General features: G+C 39.7%; 1 protein-coding gene across 3 annotated transcripts in view; it reads right to left on the reverse strand.

Annotated features, from left to right (window-relative positions):
• Positions 1–26,559, reverse strand: part of tln1 (talin 1) — a 96,714-nt gene that overhangs the window by 61,757 nt on the left and 8,398 nt on the right. For 2 of the 3 annotated variants that reach the window (XM_052050052.1, XM_052050050.1), the window contains exons 2-11: positions 9,308–9,363; positions 6,412–6,574; positions 4,361–4,458; positions 2,696–2,825; positions 2,472–2,624; positions 2,150–2,292; positions 935–1,062; positions 805–865; positions 335–439; positions 97–252 (exon numbers count right to left, since the gene is read on the reverse strand). In XM_052050052.1, coding sequence (XP_051906012.1) covers positions 97–252; positions 335–439; positions 805–865; positions 935–1,062; positions 2,150–2,292; positions 2,472–2,624; positions 2,696–2,825; positions 4,361–4,458; positions 6,412–6,541 — 1,104 coding nt within the window. In that variant the 5' untranslated portion in view covers positions 6,542–6,574; positions 9,308–9,363. The remainder of the gene's footprint in view (positions 1–96; positions 253–334; positions 440–804; positions 866–934; positions 1,063–2,149; positions 2,293–2,471; positions 2,625–2,695; positions 2,826–4,360; positions 4,459–6,411; positions 6,575–9,307; positions 9,364–26,559) is intronic. The other variant, XM_052050051.1, reaches the window with a different exon arrangement.

A 26,559-nucleotide genomic window follows, 5' to 3' on the forward strand; every position in this document is an offset into this window, starting at 1 on the left:
AGGGCACAAAATGCCATTGCGTGCTAACCTGACCAGTTAATGTCAAACCCCGATCAAGCTGTAATCATGTGGCTTGTCTTTGGAGAAGAAACTGACCAGAGTAAAACTCTTGGGTGAAGCAGCCCAACGTTTGATATTGGTCAGGTTCCACTTCTGGATCACATCCTTTGTTTTCTCATCCACCCTCATTACGCTCTCTTTGGTGATGCCCAGGAGACGTGGCACCAATTTGTTCTTGCCCTTCATCTTCTCCTACAGGATATTTCGTGTTAACAAATGTAGGGGGACAATATCAGTCAGTTTGGATATCCCATGAATTGACAAGTGTTCTTACCTTGACCAAAAAAAAGGACACGCCGTAGGTTTCAAGAGACCTGGCTTGCTTCACATAGCTGACTTTGGCCTCGATCTCGGTCCTGTTTTGGCAGTTTTTGTGTGTCTGGGTAAACGGCAGACCAACAAAGTGCTGCATTAGAACTACAAAAAATTGTTTAGACCCCACTTAGAAGGGGAAATGGGTGGGGGGGAAACAATTGCAATTTACCTGAAAAAAAAGTCAATGGTGTAAAAATAAAGTTTTAATCTGACGATAAGAAAATGTAAATTGTACAGTAAGACTAAATTTTGTTACCACATGAACTTGAACGCAAACAGCAAGCTTTACCGAAAGACAACTATTTTATCTAACAACAATATCACACAATTTTTTTTACCAAACCAAATAATAATCTCGACTCAATTCGCTCAATTGAATTGAATTGATTTCTGCTTGACTGACGAATCTGTTGGATATTGTATTCTTACCTGGAAGATCTTTTTCTCTCCTTTGTGTTTGATGTACTCTTTGGGAAGAAACTCTTTTAAACTGCAATGCAAAAAGATCAACATGAATTGAAATGAAATGAAACAGAGTTCAATGTCAGATAACACTTACTCTAAGAATCCAGGCTTGTGTTTCGACTCGTTGTGGTCACCAAACTGGATCTGACACTGATAACCGGCAAACTCACAAGCCATGTCAAAGGAGACTGGATGAGACCCATTTAGAATGTCATCACGAGCCTGTTTACAGCAACACAGACGTGCGCACATACATTAAGTTGACCTTTTAGTCAAAATCAAGTGAATGCATATGAAGGCACTTTGTTATTATATCCCCAGAGCTTTGTGTGCACTATTTTTTCTTGTCATAATTGCAAGATTTTATATTCATCCAGCTTCAAAATAGCAAGAAATTAATTTCCTTGTGATGTAGACGATAATAATCAGGGCTGTGCATGAATCAGTGGGGATTCAAATTGGGATTCGAGTACGAGATGCGTGTCGAGTTATGCGGGGAGTGCGTATGAGTGGTATGCATATGTATGGGAATAGCTAGCCAGCTAATAAGCATTAAATAAAGTATTAAATAGGATGGTCAACAAAACCTCTATTAGACAGTGTATCAACACTTCTGTTATTAGTTTGCAACCAACCTTTTACTCATTCCGTCACACACGGCAACACGCAGTTGGCGTTAGCTAACTTCAGCCTAGGAGAGAGCGCCTCTCCAGCTAGCTATCTAGTTCAGTTATAGGATGCAGCGGTCCATGGCAATGCCGATTTATGACAACACGAATAGGCAAAATAATTGCCCCAAATTCTACCTTTGACCACCAGGGTGCACGAGTTCCTAGTTAAAAGTAAGTCATTTTAAACTCAAAAGAATAACTTTTCCGGAATTTACAGAGCACGCGGGTGGCTGCCACATCTCTGCACTCTCCCGTTCAATAGATACAGTATGCCCTCAAATAAGTGGATGTCAGGCTTTGGGCACTGTATGGAATAGACAAAGTACAATGTATCAACGTGCCATTTACGTAAAATTGGATTTTTCATTTGTCGGACTCAATATTCTTTTTTTTGTTTATATAAACTGCAGTGATAACCCATTTGAATACATTAGGAATATGAAATCAGGATTTTGGCTGCGAGTCCAAGTCCAAATAATAATAAACTTGGCTTAAAGAACAAAAGGAGAGGCGTGTAATTCATAGGATCTAACAAGTAGGCTGGCCTACCCATTTACTACAACATTTATGCAAATGGCGAGCAATGATTTTTGTACGGCAACTCTTCAACTGTGAAGGCAAGAGTGGGATTCATGTACCTGTACATAGAGAAGGTTGAGCTGTACGGGGTCTCTGGAGTCAACGTTCTGATCTGAATAGAAGAACTTCCTCCTCAGCAACAACATTTCTGTCTCTTCAACACCTTGTTCTCTCAAAGTCCGCCCATGGTCCAACCAGTTTACTGTGGAACACAACTTCAGTTGAACCTAACCTTTTCAACGTCACCACAATGCAAGTAATATAAAATGATAGATGAGTAAATGAGTCAATGTTTATCCATGACCGGTATATTCAATATTACCCGACATTTTAAGACTCAAATCGTCATAATATCAAGATGAAAGCAGATCAATGTCATACATTCATCATCTGTATGGAGCTTCTGCTTTAATTTCTCCATCTTCTTGTCATCTCGGAGCAGTGTTTTGTCTCTTTTAAGAGTGCCTGTGATCTCCTCCTTCTTCTCCTCACCAATGTCTCGCACCAGGGAGTACTCATCATAATTTGTAATGCCTAAAATCACAAAAGTTACAGCGTAATCAGAATTTTCAGAATTCAAGTGTGAATTGTGTAAGACATTTGACCTATTCTGGCACAGATGGTCATGAGCATGTCGCTGACAATCTTGGAATCATCCACCATGACAGTCTTTACAGTGCCATCCAGCATACGAATCTTCAGAGGCCTCTGTTTCTTTTTGTACTCCAGAGTGTCCTGAGGGACAAAATAATGTTACAATGGATGTGAACACGTCTGACCCTAGTGACTACAATTTACTTCAAAAGTAGCAATATTTAACAGATTCTCATATTCAGAACAAGTGAAAAGCTCAAGTAAAATCGACCACATTTAAGGGCTACAAAACCCAAACTGAGTGTCAATGTTTGCCTTTTTTGTTATACAGTATATCTAGAATAGAGACAGCAGGGCAATTCCAAAAGACTATAAAGACTTTTGTATCGCTACAGAGTTGTTATTTATTCTTATTTTTTCATGCGCACGCTTGTAACTCAAAACAGTTGGATCAGAAATCCCCTTTCCTCACTGAAATGAAGGGAAATACAAGAAAGATATTTCACCCACCAAATATTTGTTATTGTTTTTTAAGAAGGAAAATTACCCTTCAATCATATTGGACTTTATCAAAATATGGAAGAGTCATTTTACTTTCGTCATAGCCCCTTTAAGTCAGGGGTCTGTCTCAATACTGAGTTACTCGCATGATACATTTGGCACAGTTTTTATGCCGGACGCAACACACATCCATAACGGGTCTTGCAGAGGGACCCAAATGTCCGCCCAGACCGGGATTTGATCCCCAGACATTGGTGTCCGAAGTCAGGAGTACGACCAGCTGAGCCTTCCAGCCACTCTTATCAAAACATGGAGTGATAGAATAAACATATTTAAAATATATTTGCATTATTCTCATGGTTTGACACGTGATGTGCCCATCTTGGCCTCCGGGAGGCAGTACTGTAATAATACAGTCAAAGAGGCAAACAAGAATGGGCTTGTTCTATTACAACCATGACTCAGAAAGTTGCTGTAATATTAGTTATTTTGTTCCACCAAATATGTTCAAATATCCATTGCTTAAAGAGTTGTAAAAGTACAACTGCCAATACCAACCAATGGCATTTTTCATTGTAGCGTAGCATTAAGCTAGCAGTGAAGGCAAGGTTGTTTGGGTGTTTTAATTAAGATGGAATTCTCTTCAATTTATGTTTAGTTTTGAAGTAAATTTAAATTGGGAGTGGCATTTAACAGGCTGAAACCTCTTTTTGTTCTTAATTATTCATTATTTGCCAAATTGCTTTGTATTGTGAAGTGATCGGAATTGAATTTATTGCCACCATGCAGTGCTCGTATCTCACTCACAAGTCGAAGTGAAAAATTGGCCGAGTGACAACTTGCATCTAAAAAAAACTCAGTCAAGTCTCAAGATACCACTGTAGCAATTAAGTAATGAAGTGATCATTAATTTCCCCTCGAGTTGATCATGAACATTTTGTCAAATGTGTTACTAGTTTTATTTTTATTGTCGTGTTTGATTCATCACGTCCAAACATTTTTTTAAATTCAATTAAAACATATTGCTAAGCATTCCTAAAATAAAGATCCAGTGATTGATGTTTATTTGAGATAACTGTCCATTTAGCTGAAAATGTCCCTATAATTTTTTGAGTGCCCATAAAGTAGACCAATGAAGTTTGCGCTGTCTGTCTTCCTTTTTAGGAGTGACTCACCCCATTCCTTAACATGTAGTAGTCTAGGGCTTTTCCAGCCTCCAGCCAAATGCCTTTTTTGGGGTCTTCATCAGAGAGAAATAGTCCATAGTCATTGGCTGCAAAAAAGCAACAAAACAAATTTAACAACAATGCTCATTAATTACTCCAACTGTGTTACTTTGTTTGTATATAGGTACTCTCCTTAATGTCTGTGAATTGTACGTGGATGAGCGAAACAAGTACCGGTACTCCATGTAGGATGGGTGATTGATACATGACAAGATCAACAGTTCAAGAAAGCAAATTCAGATATGTCAGTATTTGTATTTCTCACTGTAAAACAAGAAACCTGTGAGGTCACGCAATGGTGAGCCCTGCTGTTTATGTAACAATAAATAGCACAGTGTGTACACCAGCTGGTACATCTTTGAACCGAGAGGCTAATTGTGGTTCATGACAACATTTAACCAGCTTCTCGAGTCCTGGGGGTTGAGCTTTTGCTGTTATCCCACCTGGACTATTGTTCTGCGGTGTGTGCCGAGAGCGAAAAAAAAACCCCAAGATCAATCTGATTAAACAACAGACTGCACAGAACAAAGCTGCCAACAGTGGCACTGGACCCGGACTCAGATGCTCTTCACCAGCGCCTGTTGTGTCTCAGAATAGAAGACAAGCTTAAGTGTGCGTGGGTTTTTTTTTTTTTTTTAGAAATGTATGCTACGGTAAACAACATACTGGATTTCATGCTCTTTCACATTATGTGAGAGAGCAGCATAAGTATTCCCCCAGAAAGCCGTTCATGGTCATATGGCCCATTGCAGACCCAAGACTGATGCAGTTTGTAGATCTGTGTTGTTTAGAGCTATAACTATTCGGAATAATCTGTCGCCTGCTGTTACAGAAGCTTCTCCGAGAGCCAATTTGAAAAAAAAAAACTGCTGATCAAGTCTATGCTCTCTAAGTCGTAGTTGACTACCAGGAGCATGGTGATATTTTATTCTGATGAAAATATGTACTACATGGACCACAATCTGTACGTTTGTGTTGTAGAATTACTAGAATGTAATTTTGTTATGTGTGCGAATTAAAAAAGGGACTCCAGGAAGAGTACCGTAGTTGTCATGCAGTGACAGCTGATACAAAATAATAAACAAAACTGTCAAATGCTATTCTGCCAAGTTTGTAATGAAGCACCAAAAGGCCTGATTTGCTCGCCTAATTTTGTTTCTTTACAGGTAGGTACAGTGGACCTCCTATATTTGCGGTCTACAAGGAGCGGCCCACCAATCGCAAAAATCCATGCATAGTTGATAAATGCATTCGGAAAAAACATAAAAACGACAACAACAAATCATAAGGGAAGATTAAAAACAGGGTTATTTCCCAATTTTTTTTTATACATTTAAGAAATAATCAGCAAAACTGCGGATATCTAAAACCACGGGGGCTGAACCTGAAGTGTGCAGAGGTCCACCGTACTAGTTGAGCATTTCACGTATGGGAAATGTTACTCTCATGGTCACATTAAATAAATAAATGAAGTATTCAAGTAAATTATCTGGAGTCAAAGCCCCAAATATAGGTCTGTGTCCTGTTATTGTAATATTGAACGGGGCATACTCTGGCATGTGCCAGCTTTCAATGCAATGTCAACACATAACATAGTCATGCTAAAAATACTTGCCACAGTAACTTCCTTCTATGGGCAATAATGAAATAAAGTGTCAAAAATACACATAAATGCCCTATAATAACAAGGGCAAGAAACTAATTGCGGTTTATCAACAAGAAAATCACAAACATTGGAGACTGCTAATTGTGTCCGTTGTAGGGTGTGGCTTCCCATTGATTGTGATCTTGGAATTGAAGGGGAAAAAAAGTTGACTTCACATTCTTGCAATTTATGTTTTTCACATTGATGAAATTTAGGCGAAGTATATGTAAAGGCCTGCAAGCCAACTGCAGACTGGTCATCAGTATTTGTGGGTTCTCTGTAATCACTGCCCCCGTGTGAATATGTGTGAGCGTGTGTCCGTGTGTGGGCAAACGCAAAGAGGCGGAAAACTTACGCTGTCCAAGTTGCGCCTCCGTAACTCTCTCCCTGATGATGCGGCAGGCATCGTACACCATGGTGGAGGGCTCAAACTGCATGGTCTTGACCACATTGCCCACACCGATCTTTAATGACAAGGCCACCATGATGTCGGTTCTTCACGGCCACCCTACTCACACCTACAGGAAAACAAAAATTCAAACAAAGAAAGTGGAATTATTAAAAGAAATTTGGACTTGCCCTTTTGAAAACCTTAAATGACATTCCAATTTTCAATGCATTGTGTTTAAGAACAAATAATACCAGTATACAAAATAATATAACATATCTTGCAGTTACAATTATCGTAATTTCCGCACCTAAAAGCATTCAATTTTCGTAAAAGCCGGCAGCGCGCCTTAATGCAGCTTCTATATGGATCAATAATTCTGATTTTCTGGACGTAGTATTTCAAATGTTCAAATCTGTAAAAAAAAAAGCTGTATTGTATTGTATTCCCTTTCGCGTAGCTCCATCTAGTCGATGCATAACGCAACCTCGGCCACTACTGTAACTTCTTTTATTCTATGTGCCTTATAATGCACTGCGCACTACATATGAAAACAGTAAAATAGGCCATTCATTGAAGGTGCGCCTTATAATCCAAAGCGCCTTATAGTGCGGAAAATTTGGCAAATGTGAATACATTCCTTTATCACTTTAACATTTGTTCCAGCGTGATCCACCACAATGAAACATCTACGGTATATTCACATTTGGAGTAGCAGAATGATCTTTGATGTGTACTCATTCTATTACTATTACATAATATTTAACTCATTCAATCCGAGCCATTTTCAATGGAGCAACCCCCTCAATCCCAGCATTTTACTGGATTTTGACTGATCTTGCAAAGGCCCACAGAATATTTGGTTCTAATGCTACATACACATGGAACCGACCAAAATAAGGTTTGGACTCTCTTCTTTCAGCAGAAAAAAATGGTTTGATGGCTAAGTGTCATCAAAATGGTGATTCCTGGGCATAAAATGGAGAAAAGAGCTTTTTGTTAAAGCATGCATTTCAATCATTTGAGGCACCACTGCCAGCTACTGGTCGCTTTTTTACATGATTTACAATGCAAATGGCTTATTCCAAGGGTGTCCAAACTTTTTGCCAAGGGGGCCAGATTTTATGTGGTAAAATGTCGGGGGGCCGACCTTGGTTGACCTTCTTTACATTGAACAACGATATTGTTCAACAAATTTTAGTAAGCCAGTCAGTTTCACGTTTCCATTTTTATTTTAATTTAAAAAATCTTAAGAATTTCTTTTGGTTCATTTAAAACAGGTATATCACATGCAACTGCTTATTCACTTGACTTTTTCTTAAACAGAAGTCTCGTGAGTGCAAATTGATTGATTTGAAACATAAAATGTATCACCATGACTTTTCAATAGTCACAAAACCTTTGACTCGAACAACAGGGAAATGAACAAGCAATACACATATCCACAACTGCAAGGATCATTTGAAATATGACATATCAGTCAATATAAACACGGAGTGATGTCTTGTTAACTCGTGAGTGATGCCCTCTAGTGTCTAAATGCTATTACTCATTTTGTGAATGCTATTACTCATTTAGCCACTAGAGGGAAGCAGTACTCTATAAAACATCACTCACCAGTCTACGAGACCTCAGTCAATGCAGCACGTGTTCCATTGCGCCCAACCTGCGGGCCAGACGGCACTGGTTTTATGACAGGGGCCGAGGGCCGGATGAAATTCGACCGCGGGCCGGATTTGGCCCCGGGCCGGACTTTGGACATGCCTGGCTTATTCTCATTCACAGATTGCATCAGACCCTCCTCCTCTCTATGACGCCAAAAAAAAAAGACAGCCATACGAGTACGTCCTTGGTAGGCGGGGCCTAATTTTAAAAAGACGTACAAGTATGTGTTGTGGAATGAAAGAGTTAATATATTCATTCGTGGACAGTCAGATGAGTGTAACAACACTGTTCATGTATCCTAAAGCTACAGATGAGCTCAACGGAAACACCAATTCTAGCAAGCAATAGAGTTCAGTTCAGTGGACAAAAGGCTCACAGGAGGGAACTGTTGCAAATTGAAAGCAATTACAAACTTTAATTTTTTTTTTATTTTTCCTATCAAAAACAATATCTTAACCTCAACTGTCGCTTTCGTTCGTCAGAAAAACATGTTCCGATTAAAACTCACTTTACAAGCGCATCAAGCTGGGTTTAAAAATAGGAACTTTTGTCAGATGACTTGGGGACTGGAACACGAGGTCCTGTAGTTGAGAGTCCACATAAGCGTATATTTAACCATTTAACTGTGGCAAGTGTTACAAACATATATTGTGTTCACATTCAGCAAATTGGGAATTGTTTGCACTGCAATAAAGATGACTTCAAATTTAGCTTTCATGTTTTATTTACATTTAAGATTGAGAAAACCAAGTATGATTGACTTTGTTTGTCAGCAATTCTGGCATGACTGATGTTCACAGGGCATTTTGCTGAAGGGTTATTTGAAAGGAAACGATTAAGAGACACCGAATAAGCAGGTCTCTTTGAAAAATAATCCGGAAGTTGCATGTTAGCATCAGCATAGTGACAGCAATGGGAGAGAACATTGTGGTAGGTAGGGGGTTACTAAAGGAGGTCACATGGATTGAATGTCACAACACAGACGCCCTGACACCCTCCGCCTCACATCCTGCTCTCTCTGAATCACTTCCCACTTCATTTTCTATTTTTCTCTTCTCAACGAAGGAAATGGCGATCTCTTCTTCCATCTAGTGAGTGTATTTCACTCCTCTGATTCCCAATTTCATTTTGCAAATTTCAGTTTCTCTAATTTTGTTGATTATAAGGTTATGAGGTAAGAGATGAAAGAGGCCAGTACCTGTAATCTGGACTGGCAGCACTGTCAGTTGATGAATTCTGGCTTTCTTCTTCTCACTAAATGAAAATAAATAAATAAATAAATAAAATAGACAGTTTGCAATCATTTATTTCAACTGACACTCTTTCTACGGTGCTTGATTTGCAACAAAACAAGTGAACAGTTGAAGGGCCTCGCTCTGCTGGTCGGTCAGTGACGAGAACTACTCCTCCTCACTTACTCATGACATCATTTCCTGTTTTAAAAAGCCCTTCGATGCCATAAAAGGGCATTCCAGCGGTCTACACACCCCCAGCTATGAATCAGCTGGAAGCGGCATATCCTGTCTGCTGTGTCTTGAAAGTCATCTTGAGGAGCTGAAGAAAAGTTCAAGAATAGCTTGAATCTTTTACAAAGATTTGGTTTTTAAATCAAGAGCTTGCCAACAAAGTCTTTAGTTTGGAAAAAATGAAATGCTTTCCACAACAGTCTGAATTAATAGAATAAGCGTGAGAGTGACCAAAAAAAGTGCACAGACATGTTTGTACATCTCTGTTAGTGATGAAAAATTGCACAATGCTCACTGAAATAACTTGGAACAGACAAAAGTAATTACCAATAAACTACTGAAAGCCAATGAAAATCAGACCCTGCTTTTGCGGTTCAATAGAATAATTTTAAAAGAAAAAGTAATGATACGGGCCTTGCCAAACGTGAGGGTACAGCTCAAAAAAGAAAATAATTTGACCATGTAGACCATATATGTGTCTTCTGATTACTATTTGAGGTGTTTTCAAACTCATCTTCAAAGAGTGAAAAGTAGTCACTATGTGGTTTGGTGACACGGTGTTGACCACACTGAACATGGACCACAGAAAAAGATGAGCCTTGTCTCAGGAGATTGCAAAGAAAATATAGCTAACATCTATGAGGCCATCTTTAAAGGGGATGTCAACACAAAAAAATTCTTGATAGTAATATGTTCTCTGCAGCTCCATTAGTCTAAAGACGGCATTCTGATTAATATTGTGTTTGTGGAATAGGAGTGAAGCAGCCAAATTCATCCGTTTTTATCCATCTCGGGAGGCGGCCATTTTGTACAGTCTCACCGAATTTCGTAAAAGATACAGTATAAATATATTTTTTAAAAGGGGGGCAGTGCTGAGTGCAACACATTTCATTAAACAATATCAAAAGAGGTTGCACTTCAAATTTGATAAAACATCTTCACATGTGCCGTCTTCAACGAACGTCGCCCCCGAAGCTAAAAAATTCAAGTTCATAGGTTTGATATTATTATGCCGGTTAAAAATAGCTCTTTGAGTAATGCGTAGTAAAGTTCACAAACAGTAAGAAGTTTATGAAATTAAAAAAAAAACACAGAAGGACCGGAATTGAAAATCGTTCGGAACAGGAATTGAATCATTGACCCAAACTCATTTTTTGCATGGTACTTTCACCAGAGCCATAACTGTACCAAAGCGCTGTAATAACACTAACTAAATCACGAAAAAAACAACAAAATGTTCTTTTCCGATCAAAATATACCATTGCTCCCTTCACAGTCCACATTGGCAAACCCATGTTGTCATTGTTTTACGTCCCATTTTTGTGACTGCGAGCCCTTGAAAACTAAATTTAGATCAATCAATCAATCAAATTTATATTGCACTTGTCATACATATGACGTGCTGTGCAATTAAATCCTCTGTTTCAAATATTGCGTATTGACAATAAAAGTGTACCATATCACCTTGCACATCGTCGGTACAGTTTGATTCCCTGTAGCTGCTTAGGGCGTTTGAAGCTATTATAGATGAAATAGGAGATTTGAAGTCTCCTTTAACCAGATGAGGTCACAGGGTTGGGTCATAGATGTCATTATCACAGCATGCATCGCTCACGTTTGCTAGAAGATAAATTTGACAGTAAACAAGCAAGTGTAGCCAAACGTTCCTCCACTGGCGAGTGACACAGATCAGAATCAGAATCAGAATCAGAATCAGAATCATCTTTATTGGCCAAGTATGTAGAACACACAAGGAATTTGTCTCCGGTATAACACGCTGCACTAGTATCATCGTAAACAACAAAATCATTGAACCATTTTAGAGTAACCACTAGTTTTGAAGTACCATTTTGTGGTGCAAGAAGAGTGACTACGTCAGTGACTGTTTAAGGAGTTAATGGCTAGAGGGAAGAAGCTGTTTAAGTGTCTACTGGATTTGGTGCGCATGGATCTGTAGCGTCTGCCTGAGGGGAGTGGCTGAAAAAGGTGGTGGGCAGGGTGCGGGGGATCCAGGAGGATTTTCCGTGCCCTTGTCTTGATTCTTGCAGTGTGCAAGTCCTCAAGAGTGGGTAGGGCGGTGCCAACGATTTTTTCTGCCGTCCTAACTGTCCGTTGAAGTCGGATTTTGTCCTTTTTTGTGGCGGCCCCAAACCAAACCGTGATGGAAGAACACAGGATTGATTCGATGACTGCAGTGTAGAATACAGATACAGAAACAAGAGTTCAATTCTCCAATCCCTTGACGTCATCTCTCTCGTCACCTTGCCTTCAAACACTGGCTCTCATTCCTCTACACAACTCTTTAGGAGTCCTTGTTGTTGACGCTCATCACGTCACAGCTCCCTGACACGTGCAGTCGTAGACAGCGTTGATATTTATCGTTCAACAATGGGGCTGTTACAAAAATGCTGCCCATTAAGGTGATTAAGAAGCGCCCCATGGCGGTTAAGCAGTGACAGTGAAGTATTGTCGACATTCTCTTCAACAAAATCAAAATAAAACTCATTTTTATGTCTAACAGTGACTGATTCGCAAAATAATAATAATAATAATTATTATTATTATTATTATTATTATTCCAAGAAAAGAACACTTTCTCTAGCGTGAAACATGGAGAATGCTCGGATGTGTTCTGGGGTTGCTTTGTTACATCCGGCACGTGGTATCTTGACGCTGTGCAAGATGCAATGAATTCCCACGACATTCTGGAAAGAAATGTGCTGCTTGGGGTCAGAAAGCTGGGTCTCAGTCACAGATCACGCGTCTTCCTACAGGATAATGAGCCAAAAGCCACAACTGAAAGGCTAGAAAATAGCTAAGAGCAAAACATTCTTCTATGAGCCCTAGTGTAAATGCTATTGTACATCCGTGGGGCTGCGACAGGCTGTCTGGAGAAGGCACCCTTCAGACCTAAGACTGCTGGAGCTGTTTGCTCACCACTCGGAGGAGAGGTCTCATTTCAATGATTCTACTCGTGATGGGGGGACTTGTTGTCAGTTTTTCCCATGACTGGTATGAATTGCTCAGTTTGAGTGCAGCCTCAAGTTATTCTAATATGACCCCTGGAGAGTCAAAATACCTACAGAGTGCTTTACCGAAATGAATCATGGAAAATTGAGACAACACGGAACATCAAAATTCCCGCAGAGTCATCACCAACGTTTAAAGGCTTTTTTTTGTTGACTTCCATTGTTTGGTCAGGCTTCCTTCCGTTAGATTTGGATAGCTATCTCGTCACTTGTCACAACGCAGGCCAAATTCTTTCTATCACTCAGACACATTTCACCCTCTCACATCGAGTAGGACTGCCGGAACGAGCGTAACTGTCCATCAGCAACAGCAGCGGGATATAAATGATCTCTTCTGCCAGTTATTTTCAAAACTGCTCCTCTGTATTGATAACCAAGCAGTAGTTACTGCAATATCTTTGGTCTTTCTCCAATATTTAGAAAAATGTTTAATATATTTTATGCAGTAAAATATATTAAAAAAAGGTTGATGTGCACAGCGCACATTTTCAAGGTTACCCTAATGCTAATTGTAGTGCTATTATTAAATTCTAATAATGCACTCACCGTGAGCAAACCAAACAGCACTATAGTACGATGATTTTGAACTGATGGATCATGGTCCAAAAGTGGGTTGCTACCTTTTTGGGTTATAGGGTGATTTGAGTCGGCAACACCGAGCACCGATTCATATGAAATATGAGCAGAAAAGTTGTTGATTTTTCATGCCGCTCTTAACGCAGCAGTCCGTGAACACCGGTGTTATGAGGTCATCCACCGACACGGGGTTTCTACACACAAGCCAAAAGTATATTTCCAGGCTTGGAAGCGAGCAAGACTTGCCTACCACCAAGCCAATGAAATACACTTTATTAAGTATATTGTAGTGATGCTGAAGTGTCGGACTTACAGTCATGCTTGATTGAGCATGGTGGATGGGCGTATTGGTGCTGGTGGCAAGCGGTGGGTGGCAATAACTATAAAAAGGAGGACGCTGTTGGGGATTCCAGCCGCGTCGCCAGCCTCTGCCCGGCGACTACACCGAGAGGTCCGTCCGTCTTCTGTGCCCCACGAATAGAATCATGCTGGATGGTGCGTGGCTTTATAATCGCTACAATATGTAGTGCTGTATATAAATTGTGTTTTACAACAATTGTTACCAGTGACCATATTTAATTTAAAATTTCATATGGGTGAAATAACCAAAAATGTGGCCAAAATGCAGCAAGCATTACGTGTCACGTCGGGTACATTCAAATGATGAATTTGAAGCCAACAGTCTCATTCACGTCCTCTTCTAATTGTCATTTTTTGCTACATTTCAGTCCAAGGTGGATTCAAACTTGCCACGCAGCGTGCATCAGGCCTTTCGTTCTTGTAAAACAACTTCACAAAGAGCGAACACTATATTGTATTGGGCCGAATATAAGACGCTGTTTTTTGCATTGAAATAAAGAATTATATTCTTATATTAACAATAATAAGAAAAAGTGGGGGTCGGTAGTCTTATATTCGGGGTCAAGACATTATATCCATTTGTGACGCTAGATGGAGCCAGATATCATTGAAGCAAATGTTGAACTTGACTACCCAGGCCAAAGTGAACTCCTGTGACGAAGAATAAAAATAAAAATAGCAGTAGCACGAAGAAGAAAAATTAAAAATAGCGGTTAGAAAGAAAAGAGAAGAAAATAATAGAAGAGACAACAGAAAATGAAGAAACGTAGCAACAATCTGGAGAAAAGTGGGTCGAAGATCGGCCAGGTTAACCAGCAGGAGAGAAGTTATGATGCAATTTACTCGTTTCAAAAATCAGAAGCCATTCATTTACGAATGTGATTGCACTTTACATATTTAAATGTTCAGATATTAAGATTTGAATGAGGAAAAGTAACATCCTTTTTCTCTCAAATATATTGTTATAATCATTTGTTTCAGGTGTACTGTAATTATTTTCTGTATAAAAATTAATTTGGTGTTAAAAAGTCTTTTTTCAAACTTGAGTCTTGAAAAAGAGGGGGTCGTCTTATAATCAGGGCCATCTTATATTCGGGCTATTACGGTAATTTATAGTTTGTGTGGGTTTTGTCTGGGTACTCTGGTAACAGCCTATGATACAAACCGACATAGAGATTCATGTTATGTTGTGTTTTGTTTAATGTTGCACAGGCACAGTTGGTCATCTGCAGAGAGCAGGATTTCTTATATACCAAAGGCTCAGGCCACAATAAATACTGCATTGCCCGTGAATGCAATCCTTGGGAGTCCTTCTTGAAGAAAAGAAGATGAAGGGACAACTCGTCTTAGTGAATGTTATGCTAGTGTTGACAGAAGGGTAAAAGAGGTGACGAACAGCTTGCCAGAATAGTGTAAATGAGGTCATATGAACGGCATCTCCGTTTCATGTCCATCGCTGCATAGTGACGTGGTCGTATAAACAGTCAGGTGGCCTTGTGCTACTGCAGCACAATCCGACAGCAATCCTACACTAGGAAAGTGAATTTATTGATGTATTGTTTTGATCCACTTCACCAGTAGCACATGGTGTGATAAAGTAACGCGTTGCCTTGAGATGCGAGTACCACAACTTTAGAGGTTTTCAAGATACGAGCTGTCGATCAGGTGATTGTTTTAAAATGTTATTTATGTAGTTTTGCTTTGGACTGTGGGCGCTAACGTGGTATACCAGCGCTATGTGGTGGCAGCTGACAACTTGCTTCACAACAAGCAGCAGCTTGGCAGATAACATTGGGAAATATTTTTCAAAAAGAGCCATTTTGAAAAGAAAACCATACATTCGTTACATCTGTGCTAGATTATTGTATTGTACTTTATTTTAGAATCATCTGGTCCACCCTCAAGCATTTCCAGTTGGTCCAAAATGCTGTCGCTCGCTTCTTAACTGAAGATCGTACGTGCGTAGCACATAATGCCAATTCTGTCTTCCCTTCACTGGCTCCCAGTACATTTTAGAGTTCATTTTAAGATACTTCAAATCTTTACATGACCTCGCCCCATCTTAGCTCTCTGAGGTTCTCCACCCCTAGGCACCTGTCCCGTACTACAAGTCTGCGGACCAGACACTACTCGAGGTTTCGCAGACGAAGTGAACCCTCAGAGGGGATCGAACCTTTTCTGTTACTGCTCATTCCCACTGGAATAATTTTCCGTTAAATGTTAGTCAAGCCCGCTCCCTCTCCATTTTTAAACACTCATTTAAATAGACACATTTTTATTCTTTGGCTTTTGACCCAATATGAGACTGACACTGTTCTACCGTTTTCAGGTGTGTATTGTACGTGGGTTAGTATCATTAATTTCTGTTTCAATTTCTTTTTTCACTTTCTTTCGTCAATGTATTTTCGTTATTTTATGTGCAGTTTTGAGGTTTGAGTTACAGCTCCAGCTGTTGTGAAATGCGCTACATAAATGAAAATGTATTCTCAAAAACAAATTAGAATGACACAGGGCGGCCCGGTGGACAACTGGTTAGCACGTCAGTCTTACAGTGCAGAGGTGTAGGGTTCGATTCCGGCTCTGGTCTTCCAGTGTGGAGTTTGCGTGTTCTCTCGTACCTACGTGGGTTTTCTCTGGGTACTCCGGTTTCCTCCCACATTCCAAAAATATGCATAGCAGGTTAATGGAACACTCTAAATTGTCCCTCGGTGTGAGTGTGAGCACGAATGATTGATTGTCTATGTTTGCCCTGCGATTGGCTGCCAACCAGTTCAGGATGTACTCCCCCTCCTGCCTGAAGACAGCTGCGATAGGCTCCAGCGTGGCTCACTACCCTTGTGAGGTTAAGCGGATTAGAAAATGGATGGATAGATGGAAACAATAAACCAGCTGTCAACATTAAAGTGGTACAAACTGTCAGTGTACTTATTATGGTGTTACCAGTGAAGCCACCTAAACCAAACTGCTCTCTTTGTCGCTTGTACAGTATTTGATGCAGCTGTGTTTACCCTGCCGAGATGCTGATCTTTTCACAGGAGCCGTGTTTGTCGCACATATAATAGATTTTCTCTTGCAGTTTCTTACACATTTTGACACCGTGAAGTGTAAAATCAAATAAGAGGTGAGGTGAATTCACACACGGGGAATTTTGTTTTTCTTTTATTTTGGTCAATGCTGATGAAGCTGAATATGCAGTGCGCTGGGATATAATGACCGTTTGCGACCACTGAGGAAAGAAAAGGCCAGACTGAATCTATAAAAAGAAAGAAATGCAGGAATATCTTCTGGTGGAGTGAACTTTGAACTTCATCTGTCAAAAAAAAAAGGCACATGGAAAACTCGGTGAGCCTCAGCTGAAGATCAAAAGGAAGAAAGAAACGCTGATCCCTCATTTTTTTTGATTGACAGCATGTACACAGTCGGTGTCTCTGGTTCTCTTTTCCCACACCAGAAAGCCATGCTCTCCATTTTGTTATGGAATCATAGTTTTTTTTTTGGGGGGGGGGGGACTATCCTCCAGTACTCAATGAAAAATCTCCCTGTTCACTGTTGTGTGCTCAGGCCCAAGCCATGTCTAAGAAAAAAATATATATATATATACATTGCTTTGGTGCCAACTTGTTGCATTGCAGTGCCAAGGAACTATTTTGAGCTACCTTCTCGATTCCGGGGTAGGAGTTTCATTCAGTCACGCCACAGCCATGTCTCATTGAAAAAAGTTGCGTTGCGGGCATATAGTGCCATCTACAAGCAATTATAAACCTTTTGAGCTGTGGCATCAGCATTAATCGCGAATTTCCGCTATTTGCGGCATGGCTAAGGCTCTATTCCAAGCAATTAGGGGGGCAACACGGCATATAAATACATATGAATTGAATCTAATCGATTTACCTTTTTATATCCCTGTATCAATTCATAAATGAATTATTTTATAACATAATTTTCCCATACATTCATGTAACTTGTCACATCACTTGACATCTCATCATAACGCGAGAGAAGCTTATCAAAACAACATGGCGGAAGCACTGAAATCAGCACCAACAAGCTTAAAGGCAATTGTCTGGAAATTTGCGGTTTTAATAAACATAAAGACAATGACAATGAATTGAAATGTTGCTAGACAGTCACAGGAATGTGAATGTCATGAGTTAAAGTGTGTTTTTTCCATGAAAGTCAAATTGGTACTGCGGGAATTCCTGAACTGAATCGAAAATCAATCAAACTGAATCGTTAACCGTAAATCCGATCAGGCCCGGGTGAGTCGAATCAAATTGACTTTGGAAATCTGAATCGATACCCTGCCCAAAAAGGTTTCTCTGAGATGGGCTCAATAATCGTCATTGAGGACTGGGGACAGACTGATTATCATTGCCGATATTTGACGGGGATCTGCCGTTTCCAAAAATCTGACAGACGATTGATTTAAAACAGTGTTATTTACTGCATAAGAGCCAAAATCTGGGAACAACTGAAACGATCGGTTATCGGCCTCCTTGACGAGTAATCGGTATTGGCTCGGAAAACACCATTTTGTTCTCTCTCTATTGAGGGTGGCAGCTAAATTAACTCAGAGTTCTCCACAAATACTTGGCATGCCAAGAAAGATGCAACCAAACTGATTAGGAGAAACAAGATAACGCCCTAAGAAATACTGATAAACAACTCCGGCTTTTATCAGGGCAAGAAAAGGAACGTTTTCGATGGGCCAAATTGATCTCCAGACTTGAACTATGTTCGGCATTTTACCTACTACACACTAAAAGGGAGTGACCCTACAAGTAGTCAGTACTGTTTAGATTAAAAACTAACTTGTTCCCCGGACTTCATAAAGTCTTACGTTGTTCAACTGATTTCCCTGGAAGCCTTTCAGCAATATGCTGGCGAACCCTATTGGCCTGTAATTATTGATGATATCCACTTTACCAGCCTTAGGCGTAGAAAAAAAAGGAGTGTGTTTCCGGTAACCCGACCGACCGAGAATTTCTACGTTGAAAAAAAACTTTACGGTTTGCATTTTTTTCACACAACCCTCTACATTTTTGTGTAGAGGGTTTACATCGGTGCAAACTCTCGCGATATTCAAGTTGAGCGCGTGCGTCGCTTGCCCTGTCGTCTGTCAACAACATTGAAACATGGCGGCGGCCGCGATCTGCAACGACAGTTTAAACCGCGTTTTCTGTGTTACAGTTGCATGCTCACACCGTAATGTTAAGAAAATAGCATCCATTGATGTATCGAAAAAAATCAGCTAACTATTTGATGAACACCACGGGCCGAGTAAACACCGAGGGCGGAGGACGTCGGCGGAGACGCGCCCCGGCCTCCCGAGTCCGGAGCGGGGAGAAACTACCGGTAAATAGATGGCGGCGGCGCCGGCCGCGGAGTGGCGGGTTCAATGTCTTCTTGTTTTATGTTTTATGGTTATTTTGTTTAAATTTTTGCTGTATAACTATGGTCACCCGTTGTGCACTCATAAATAATGGAAAATAATAAGAACGTATGAAAAATTATATAATAATAATAATGCCATTTAATAAAACACAAAAATTCCCTAGTGACCTGACCTTTGAAACGCGCCAAAGAGCCTCACTCGAGGAACTCTAAACTATGTTCATATTTGGACTTCCGCGGTCCGCGCGTCGCCTGCTGCCTCTCGTCTGTGAGTGAGAGTGAATGTGTGTCAATGTATGCATTAAACTATCATAGAACAACTGAGTGCGCACAGTCATTACACAACTGAAACTATGGGGATAGTCTGGTGTCCTGTTTGTCGATTAAAGTGGGGTGGAAATGAAGGTATGAGTGTCGTAATGTAGTGTGTGGGCGTGGCGTGGTCCGCGCCAGCAGTCACCGTGTGCGCTGAGAGGGTGAGAGAAGTGCGCATGCGCGCAGTTGAGAGGGAACATTGGTCACAAACATGCTTCACTCACACATACAGATGTTATTGGCTCAAAATTTACTCTTACCAGTGGGGTGAGATTTAAATTGGCTTCATACAATAAACCTAAGATGGCAGCCGGCCAGTCAAACATGATAACAATGTTCATGCCGAGTAAAAAAAAAAAAACAGCAGCTACTGCTCAATGTTTAACAGAACCGTTTGAATATCATACCAAAAGGTATTGCTCATCGCCAACTTCATTCAAATAGAATACGTTGAAACAAGATGTGCTATTTCTAGGTTCAAAAGACTTCCTTTTCTGAAGAAATATTAATTGAATTTGACAATGAAATTGTTGTCACTCAATAATGCTTTATCTGTTAAAGGGTTGCTAACTGCTAAAAGAAAACGTTCCACTTCACATCATTTTTTTAAGAGACAGTTAATACAATGAGTGGTCAGACATCAACAGTGTGGACACTAGATCAGAGGTCCCCAATCACAGGTCTGCGGACTGGTACCGGGCCTCGGGTCATTTGGGACCGGGCCGCACAGAAACAGACCTGCTAGCTGTGAGTTTCCTCCATCAGACGTGGTGGAAATGTGCGCGAGTCTCACCAATCGGACTGCCTTGTAAGTTGAAAGAAACAGAAATTTGCTAATGAATGAAAGAAGAAGCAGGAAACAAGAAGTAATAATTTCAAATTGAACAAACGTACAGCTCAAGGCGCAGCTGATACAATACAATACAATACAATACAATACATGCTGATTTATATAGCGATGGTCAGCCATGACTTGCGAAGATGAAGCTATTTTGACAAAAGAAGTTCATCCCGTGCCGGTATCGCTAGAGCGACGTTGAGGAGGTAGCTGTTGTTCATGCTATGTCGTCAAAAACAAGGCAATACAAGAAAACTGTTGAATTATTTGAACAAGAAGCAAAAATGCAGGCGGAGTTTGAACAGCCTGCCCACATAAATATTAGCAGTCTAGTCGCTTATAACTCACAAATAGCCACTGGATGGAACCAGCAATCAATTGTGTCATCGTTTGAAAGTAGCAAACGCCGTATGTGGGATCCGAACCTAAACATTATTCTGTTTACATTATGAGGTGTATTTATTATTCCTGATTGTTCACTTTCTTAGTAGTTTACTGTGTAATTTTATATTATTCTACATTTGTTGTACTATTAAATAAAACTGTTTGAAACGAATGAAAAAGAATTCTGATCAAATGTTTAAGTACTCTATAATTATCTTGGTTAACTTTACCAGTGCAGGTTGCCGGTCCGCAAACAGCATGGACTTGTCTCAACGGGTCCATGACACAAAAAAAGGTTAGGGTCAACTGCACTTGATCACCCCATGAAAAAATGTGACAGCCTAGGTAGTTTATAAAAAGGCCATTGAAAATAGCTTGTGTGTTCATGTTTTCCCTAACCAATTTCATTAACGCGTTTTACTGTAACTGCCTTCCCGTTATTATATTTGATGAATCCAGAGTCTGTAATTTCGTGTCATCTTTTCCAAAATAAGTAGACATTGTTGAGCAAAACTTTGCACATTCCTTAATGCACATTGGTGGCTCTGCTGCCTCCAGACCTCCAGAGGAATTCAACTTTGCATTCCCCTGAACACCAGCATCCTAACAGACTGAAGTTAGAGCAGATAGCGACATGCTTTACGAAGCCTTATGTTGCTGACGACATTCAAAAACTCCCCACGGAATACATGAATGTTTAGCGAGAGATAACGTTGTATGATTGAGATTTTTCAACTCACAGGATATAATCCACAACTAAGAGAAAATAGAATACATCATAGCGTACACATGCATGCCAGATATGCCTACTGTGGAAGTAGGTAAGTAAGCCAAATGGACTATGTTTAGGAGCAGTGCATAGATAATAAAAGACAACCCAAACGAGTTTCTCAAGAGCTGAGATTTTTGGCCGCAACTGTCATTTTCCTTTTATGTCATCAAGCTTTCAATGGTTTCAGAAACGAAGTGCACGATATGGAGCACTACTGTTCTACTGCGGTATTTACTCTCTCACAAATGAGTCTGTAAAAAAAACGCTGAGCCTTCTTGAAATAGTCAGTTCAACCTCACTTGTACTAAGAAAATTTAATCTTGGTTCCAGGGAACTTGAATTTCTTGTGCCAAAAAAAGGCCTTTTTGGGGAACGTTTTGTGTGATAAGGAAAAAAAATAAATAAAATGAAATATCCACCAAATTATAGTACAGTCATACCACGGTTTTTGACCATAATCCGTTCCAGAAGGCTGTTTGAAAACCGATTTGTTTGAAAACCGATTTGTTAGAAAACCGAAACCACGCTCTTTTAAAAAAAAAATCTTTATTGAACACATCTGCTCACAATGGAACCCTACACGAGGAAGCGTCACTTCCTTGTGTACCCAAGGAAGCGTCACTTTACATTAGTCATGTACTTTATTGTTTATTTTCCTAAATGTATTTGCGATGGAAAATTCTGCAGCCCTTTGAAATGCTCATTAGACAGCAAGCTATACAGCTATATAGATACTGTTCTTCGTTCACTCAAATTTGAAAATGGATGGATGGAATATTAGTGAGAGTAGCCCTGTAGGCAGTAGAATTAGTCATGTACTTTATTGTTTATTTTCCTAAATGTATTTGCGATGGAAAATTCTGCAGCCCTTTGAAATGCTCATTAGACAGCAAGCTATACAGCTATATAGATACTGTTCTTCCTTCACTCAAAAAAAAAATAGGAGCAAAGCATTGAAGTAAAGAAAAAAGACAAATCATCATTCCATTTTTTTTTAATTCCAAAAAGATGGCCGCCATTTGTGATGTTGCGACTTAAATAAGAATACACGCATTCGTAATACAATTGAACAGTTCAGGGGACGTTGTACAGAGTTCACTTGTATTCATACCATCAAGTGACCCTCTCATGTCTTGAAACCTTTCAGGGACAACGGTTATTACAGTGGACAGCTTATCAGGATATCAGGTTACAGGCTATCATTATTGGTTGAGCAAATGGATGGATGGAATATTAGTGAGAGTAGCCCTGTAGGCAGTAGAATTAGTCATGTACTTTATTGTTTATTTTCCTAAATGTATTTGCGATGGAAAATTCTGCAGCCCTTTGAAATGCTCATTAGACAGCAAGCTATACAGCTATATAGATACTGTTCTTCGTTCACTCAAAAAAAAAAATAGGAGCAAAGCATTGAAGTAAAGAAAAAAGACAAATCATCATTCCATTTTTTTTTAATTCCAAAAAGATGGCCGCCATTTGTGATGTTGCGACTTAAATAAGAATACACGCATTCGTAATACAATTGAACAGTTCAGGGGACGTTGTACAGAGTTCACTTGTATTCATACCATCAAGTGACCCTCTCATGTCTTGAAACCTTTCAGGGACAGCGGTTATTACAGTGGACAGCTTATCAGGATATCAGGTTACAGGCTATCATTATTTGTGCATGAAAGGGTTCATGAGAGTGACAGCTCAACTCACTCAAAATTACAATCTTGTGGTAACATGTCTCTCGTCTTTTTTTGTTAACAATGACATTCGTCAGTCTGTACTGTAGCTATGATATCACCTTGAACAACAACAACACTTCTAACTACTAAAGTTAGACATTACTCAACAAAGCTGATCCGGTTATGAATTAAAGATGGATTTGGAATGTACAACTGGTCATGCCTTACAAAGATGAACTATAATGGATGACACTTGCGTAAGGATAAAGATGTTCAGGCAAGTGCATCAAAAGTTACAATTACAAAAGCCTCTCCCACTGTGCAATTGTTTTAATGCGCATTGCGCATCATCGTGTATTGATTCATCATCTTTAATTCATTAGTTGCTCCTGAATTATTCGGCAATTAAAAATGTATCATCTCTCTGCAAATGCATAGGTTTGGACTAAAACGTTGTATCACTAAAGACAATAGACTAGAATAGAAAGCTTTTATTGTCACTGAATGGTACACACTACAAACAAGAAAATTGGAATGGGACTGTTATATTTTTATTTTCATTCTTGAAATACAAACCTAACAAATATAAACATGATTTAAGTTACACTAAACAACACGAAATGTGTTGCCGCACTGAGCAACTCCATTCACAGAGCCAACTCCACCGTTTGATAGAAAAGCGATTTCAATTTCCTGTTCAAGTGACATCATGCTTGAGCAACGATTCAATAGGGTGGCACGCTGAAACGACCAAGTTTCAATTGGCGATTAAAAATACAAATATTGTTCAATTCAGAATCATTCGGACGCTCAAGAGGAGCGGAAAAGTTTTTCAACAAGGGTGCAGTTCATGATGATTAAATGAATAAAGAGAAACACCAAAACGGGAACTAACGGCAAATTCATTTGGAGCAACGTAGTCAATGTTGTTCTCGGTTGAGTCCTTTCACATCTTCAATATTCTCCAAAAGATCTTCGCCCGACCAGGATATTGTCTCACTCAGCTCTCTCTTACCCAGTGTATTCTGCACACTCCTATAATTTTAGGTACGGTATCAGCTGCCCCAAATCCACAGAAGCTGTTCGAGTTAATCAAGACTAAATGTCGTTTTTGTTGCCTTGCTGCAGTTAGCATTCTTTAATAGTGTAAGGATTTTGACTTTGAAATAACTTCTGTTATTTGGGTGAGCTTGACAAGACCCATAACATGATGCATCATGCATTTTGATCACATGATTGGGCAAACTCAATTTGTTGTTCATGCTGCTAGAAGTCCACTGAATGATCTTGGGTTTAAAGTGCTTCAACAAAAAAAACATACATCGAGCTGAGTGAGAGCCTATATGCTAGCTGACTTTACGCAAGGGGGAGGGCAAACCCCGGACTAGTCACCAATCAAACATAGAGCAGACCTAAAGAAAACCTGATTGAAAATATTCAGCGATGGTTAAGCTCATATCCGGAAGAAAGTGACACAAAATGGAGTGCATGATGGCAACCAGCAGAGGTGCTGTTGATACAGTCTCAACGACTTTGTGGTCTGAAGAATATTATGATGTCAGCAACGGAAAGTTGAGCAACATCCACAAAGAACTCCACTATGGCACAATTATTCCTGCCAGCATTAATCTGCTCGAGACCACAATACCACAGTTCAGAACATTCAGTTTATCACCATCCCCAATAAAATAAAATTAAAACACTTGGTCAATTCATTGATTGTTAATTTTCCCCTTATTCAATCCAAGAAATGTCAAATGCCAGGGCTTGTCTCACAGAAGATAAAAGAGAATTCAAAACAAAATATCAGAGGTGGTTTGAGCTGGTTTGTACACCGTATGTCTGTAATTTATCGCAAAATCGAACTATTCTAAATAACCATTCCAACAAGGTCAAATCAGAAATTTTAATAATCTATAGTTGCTATATCCGGTAGTCTATGACATCCCCTTGTTAAAAAACACACACAAAAAAATCAAATATCAATTTAGTATTCCTCATGGTGGCTCCACCACTACTTCAAAATGCTCCATCTCAAATGTTCCTTTAGAAAAAAAACACTGATGGGTAGACCAAACGGAGCACAAATAAAACAAACAAAACATTTTTCCAATACTCTTCTTTGATACGAATTAACCAAAGTTATTTTTCTGAATCCCTTATGCGTCTAACGCAGGCTGAGGAATTGGCTGAGGTCGACAACAAATTATTTCTTGTGCTTAAAGGAGTGGTAGCACGTCTTGCCCAAATATGGCCGAGTGAGTGAAAACACGACGAGCCAATCTGTGCAGCACGCCAGAATGAAAAGCGAGTCTCCTTAACTGGCGTGAATGCGGACCCTGACACTACACATCGACAGCAGCCTAAAGTCACTTTAACTCTCTCCAGGCTGGATTTGTTTATCTGGTGACTCGGGACTCTGGTAACTTGACCTAATTTTAAAGAGCAACCTTCAAAATTGCCTACGGGACTATTAAGCTAATTTCTAATAAAATATTTGACCTTAAAACTAAACGACACTATTAAAAGGGATCAACTCTCTTTCTTTAAACTTTAAACATATGCTGTACACTCAAAGAGGTGATTATCACCCGGACCGCAGTGATCGCATTGTTCGAGGAAGAAGTGCTTTTCGAGCTGGTGATTTCTACTTAGGGCATACATATTCCTTGTCTAACGGTTATACAACTCTATGGTCAAAGGTGAAGCACTTTTCTGGCATTTAAAAGGAACACAAGTGCGATTCACACCCAAATCGAGACCTCGAGTACATCGAAGAAGTAAAGTCTAATGGGACAAGCCAAAAGTCACAACAACATGAGAGTTGTTTTGTGTTTCATAGTTAAGCAGAAAAGTGTGTAGACAGGACAGAAAAGGCAAGCCTTATGCAGCTCACTTTGCTTCTTCATCTGAAAATTCGCCAACACAATGTTGAAAATCATCTCACCACATCATAATAGTCTTGTTGTTTTTGTATCAAGCGCCCATGCTTCAATAGACAGGTTTTGTCCTTCATTTGGGACGAGCTCGAGAAGGTGAGCTTTACAGGCGTAGGAGGAGCTCGGGAGCAGATAAACAAAAGCATCAAATGTGAAAGCCGCTGTTGTGAAAGCGCTATATAAATCAGCATGTATTGTATTGTATTTTTAATTAATTAATTGATTAATTAATTAATTACACAAATAAATACATACATACAGTACATACATACATACATACATACATACAACAGTCTTCAACCTCAGCTAAACTCAACTGAATCAATCAAACAATGACTACTCTGTACACGTTTAAACACTCGGCTTGTTTACCAGTCAGTCTGTTGTTGTTGACGTTCCTGCCACTAAATTTTAAGGCCACTTTGTCGTTGGCTGCAGACGACGAATCACAAATCGCAGCAAGCGTGCCACTTCTACCTATGAGAAATCCAGGAGTTGTAGACCTATCCAGACGTCAGAGGGTGTTGAATGTGGTGCACTCTTCATCCTTGAGCATAATTTTATGTTTAATGAATTCAGTGCTACCTTAGATTGTCGATCGTCAAAGATGTTGCTCCCTCTGGTGGCCGTGTTACTTTTCAGCAACTAAAGGCATGCATGACTGACAGCTGCCCATTAAGATGCCATTTCTGTCTGTATCTACA

Source organism: Hippocampus zosterae, chromosome 18 (genome assembly GCF_025434085.1).
Source record: "Hippocampus zosterae strain Florida chromosome 18, ASM2543408v3, whole genome shotgun sequence".
Lineage (NCBI taxonomy): Eukaryota > Metazoa > Chordata > Actinopteri > Syngnathiformes > Syngnathidae > Hippocampus > Hippocampus zosterae.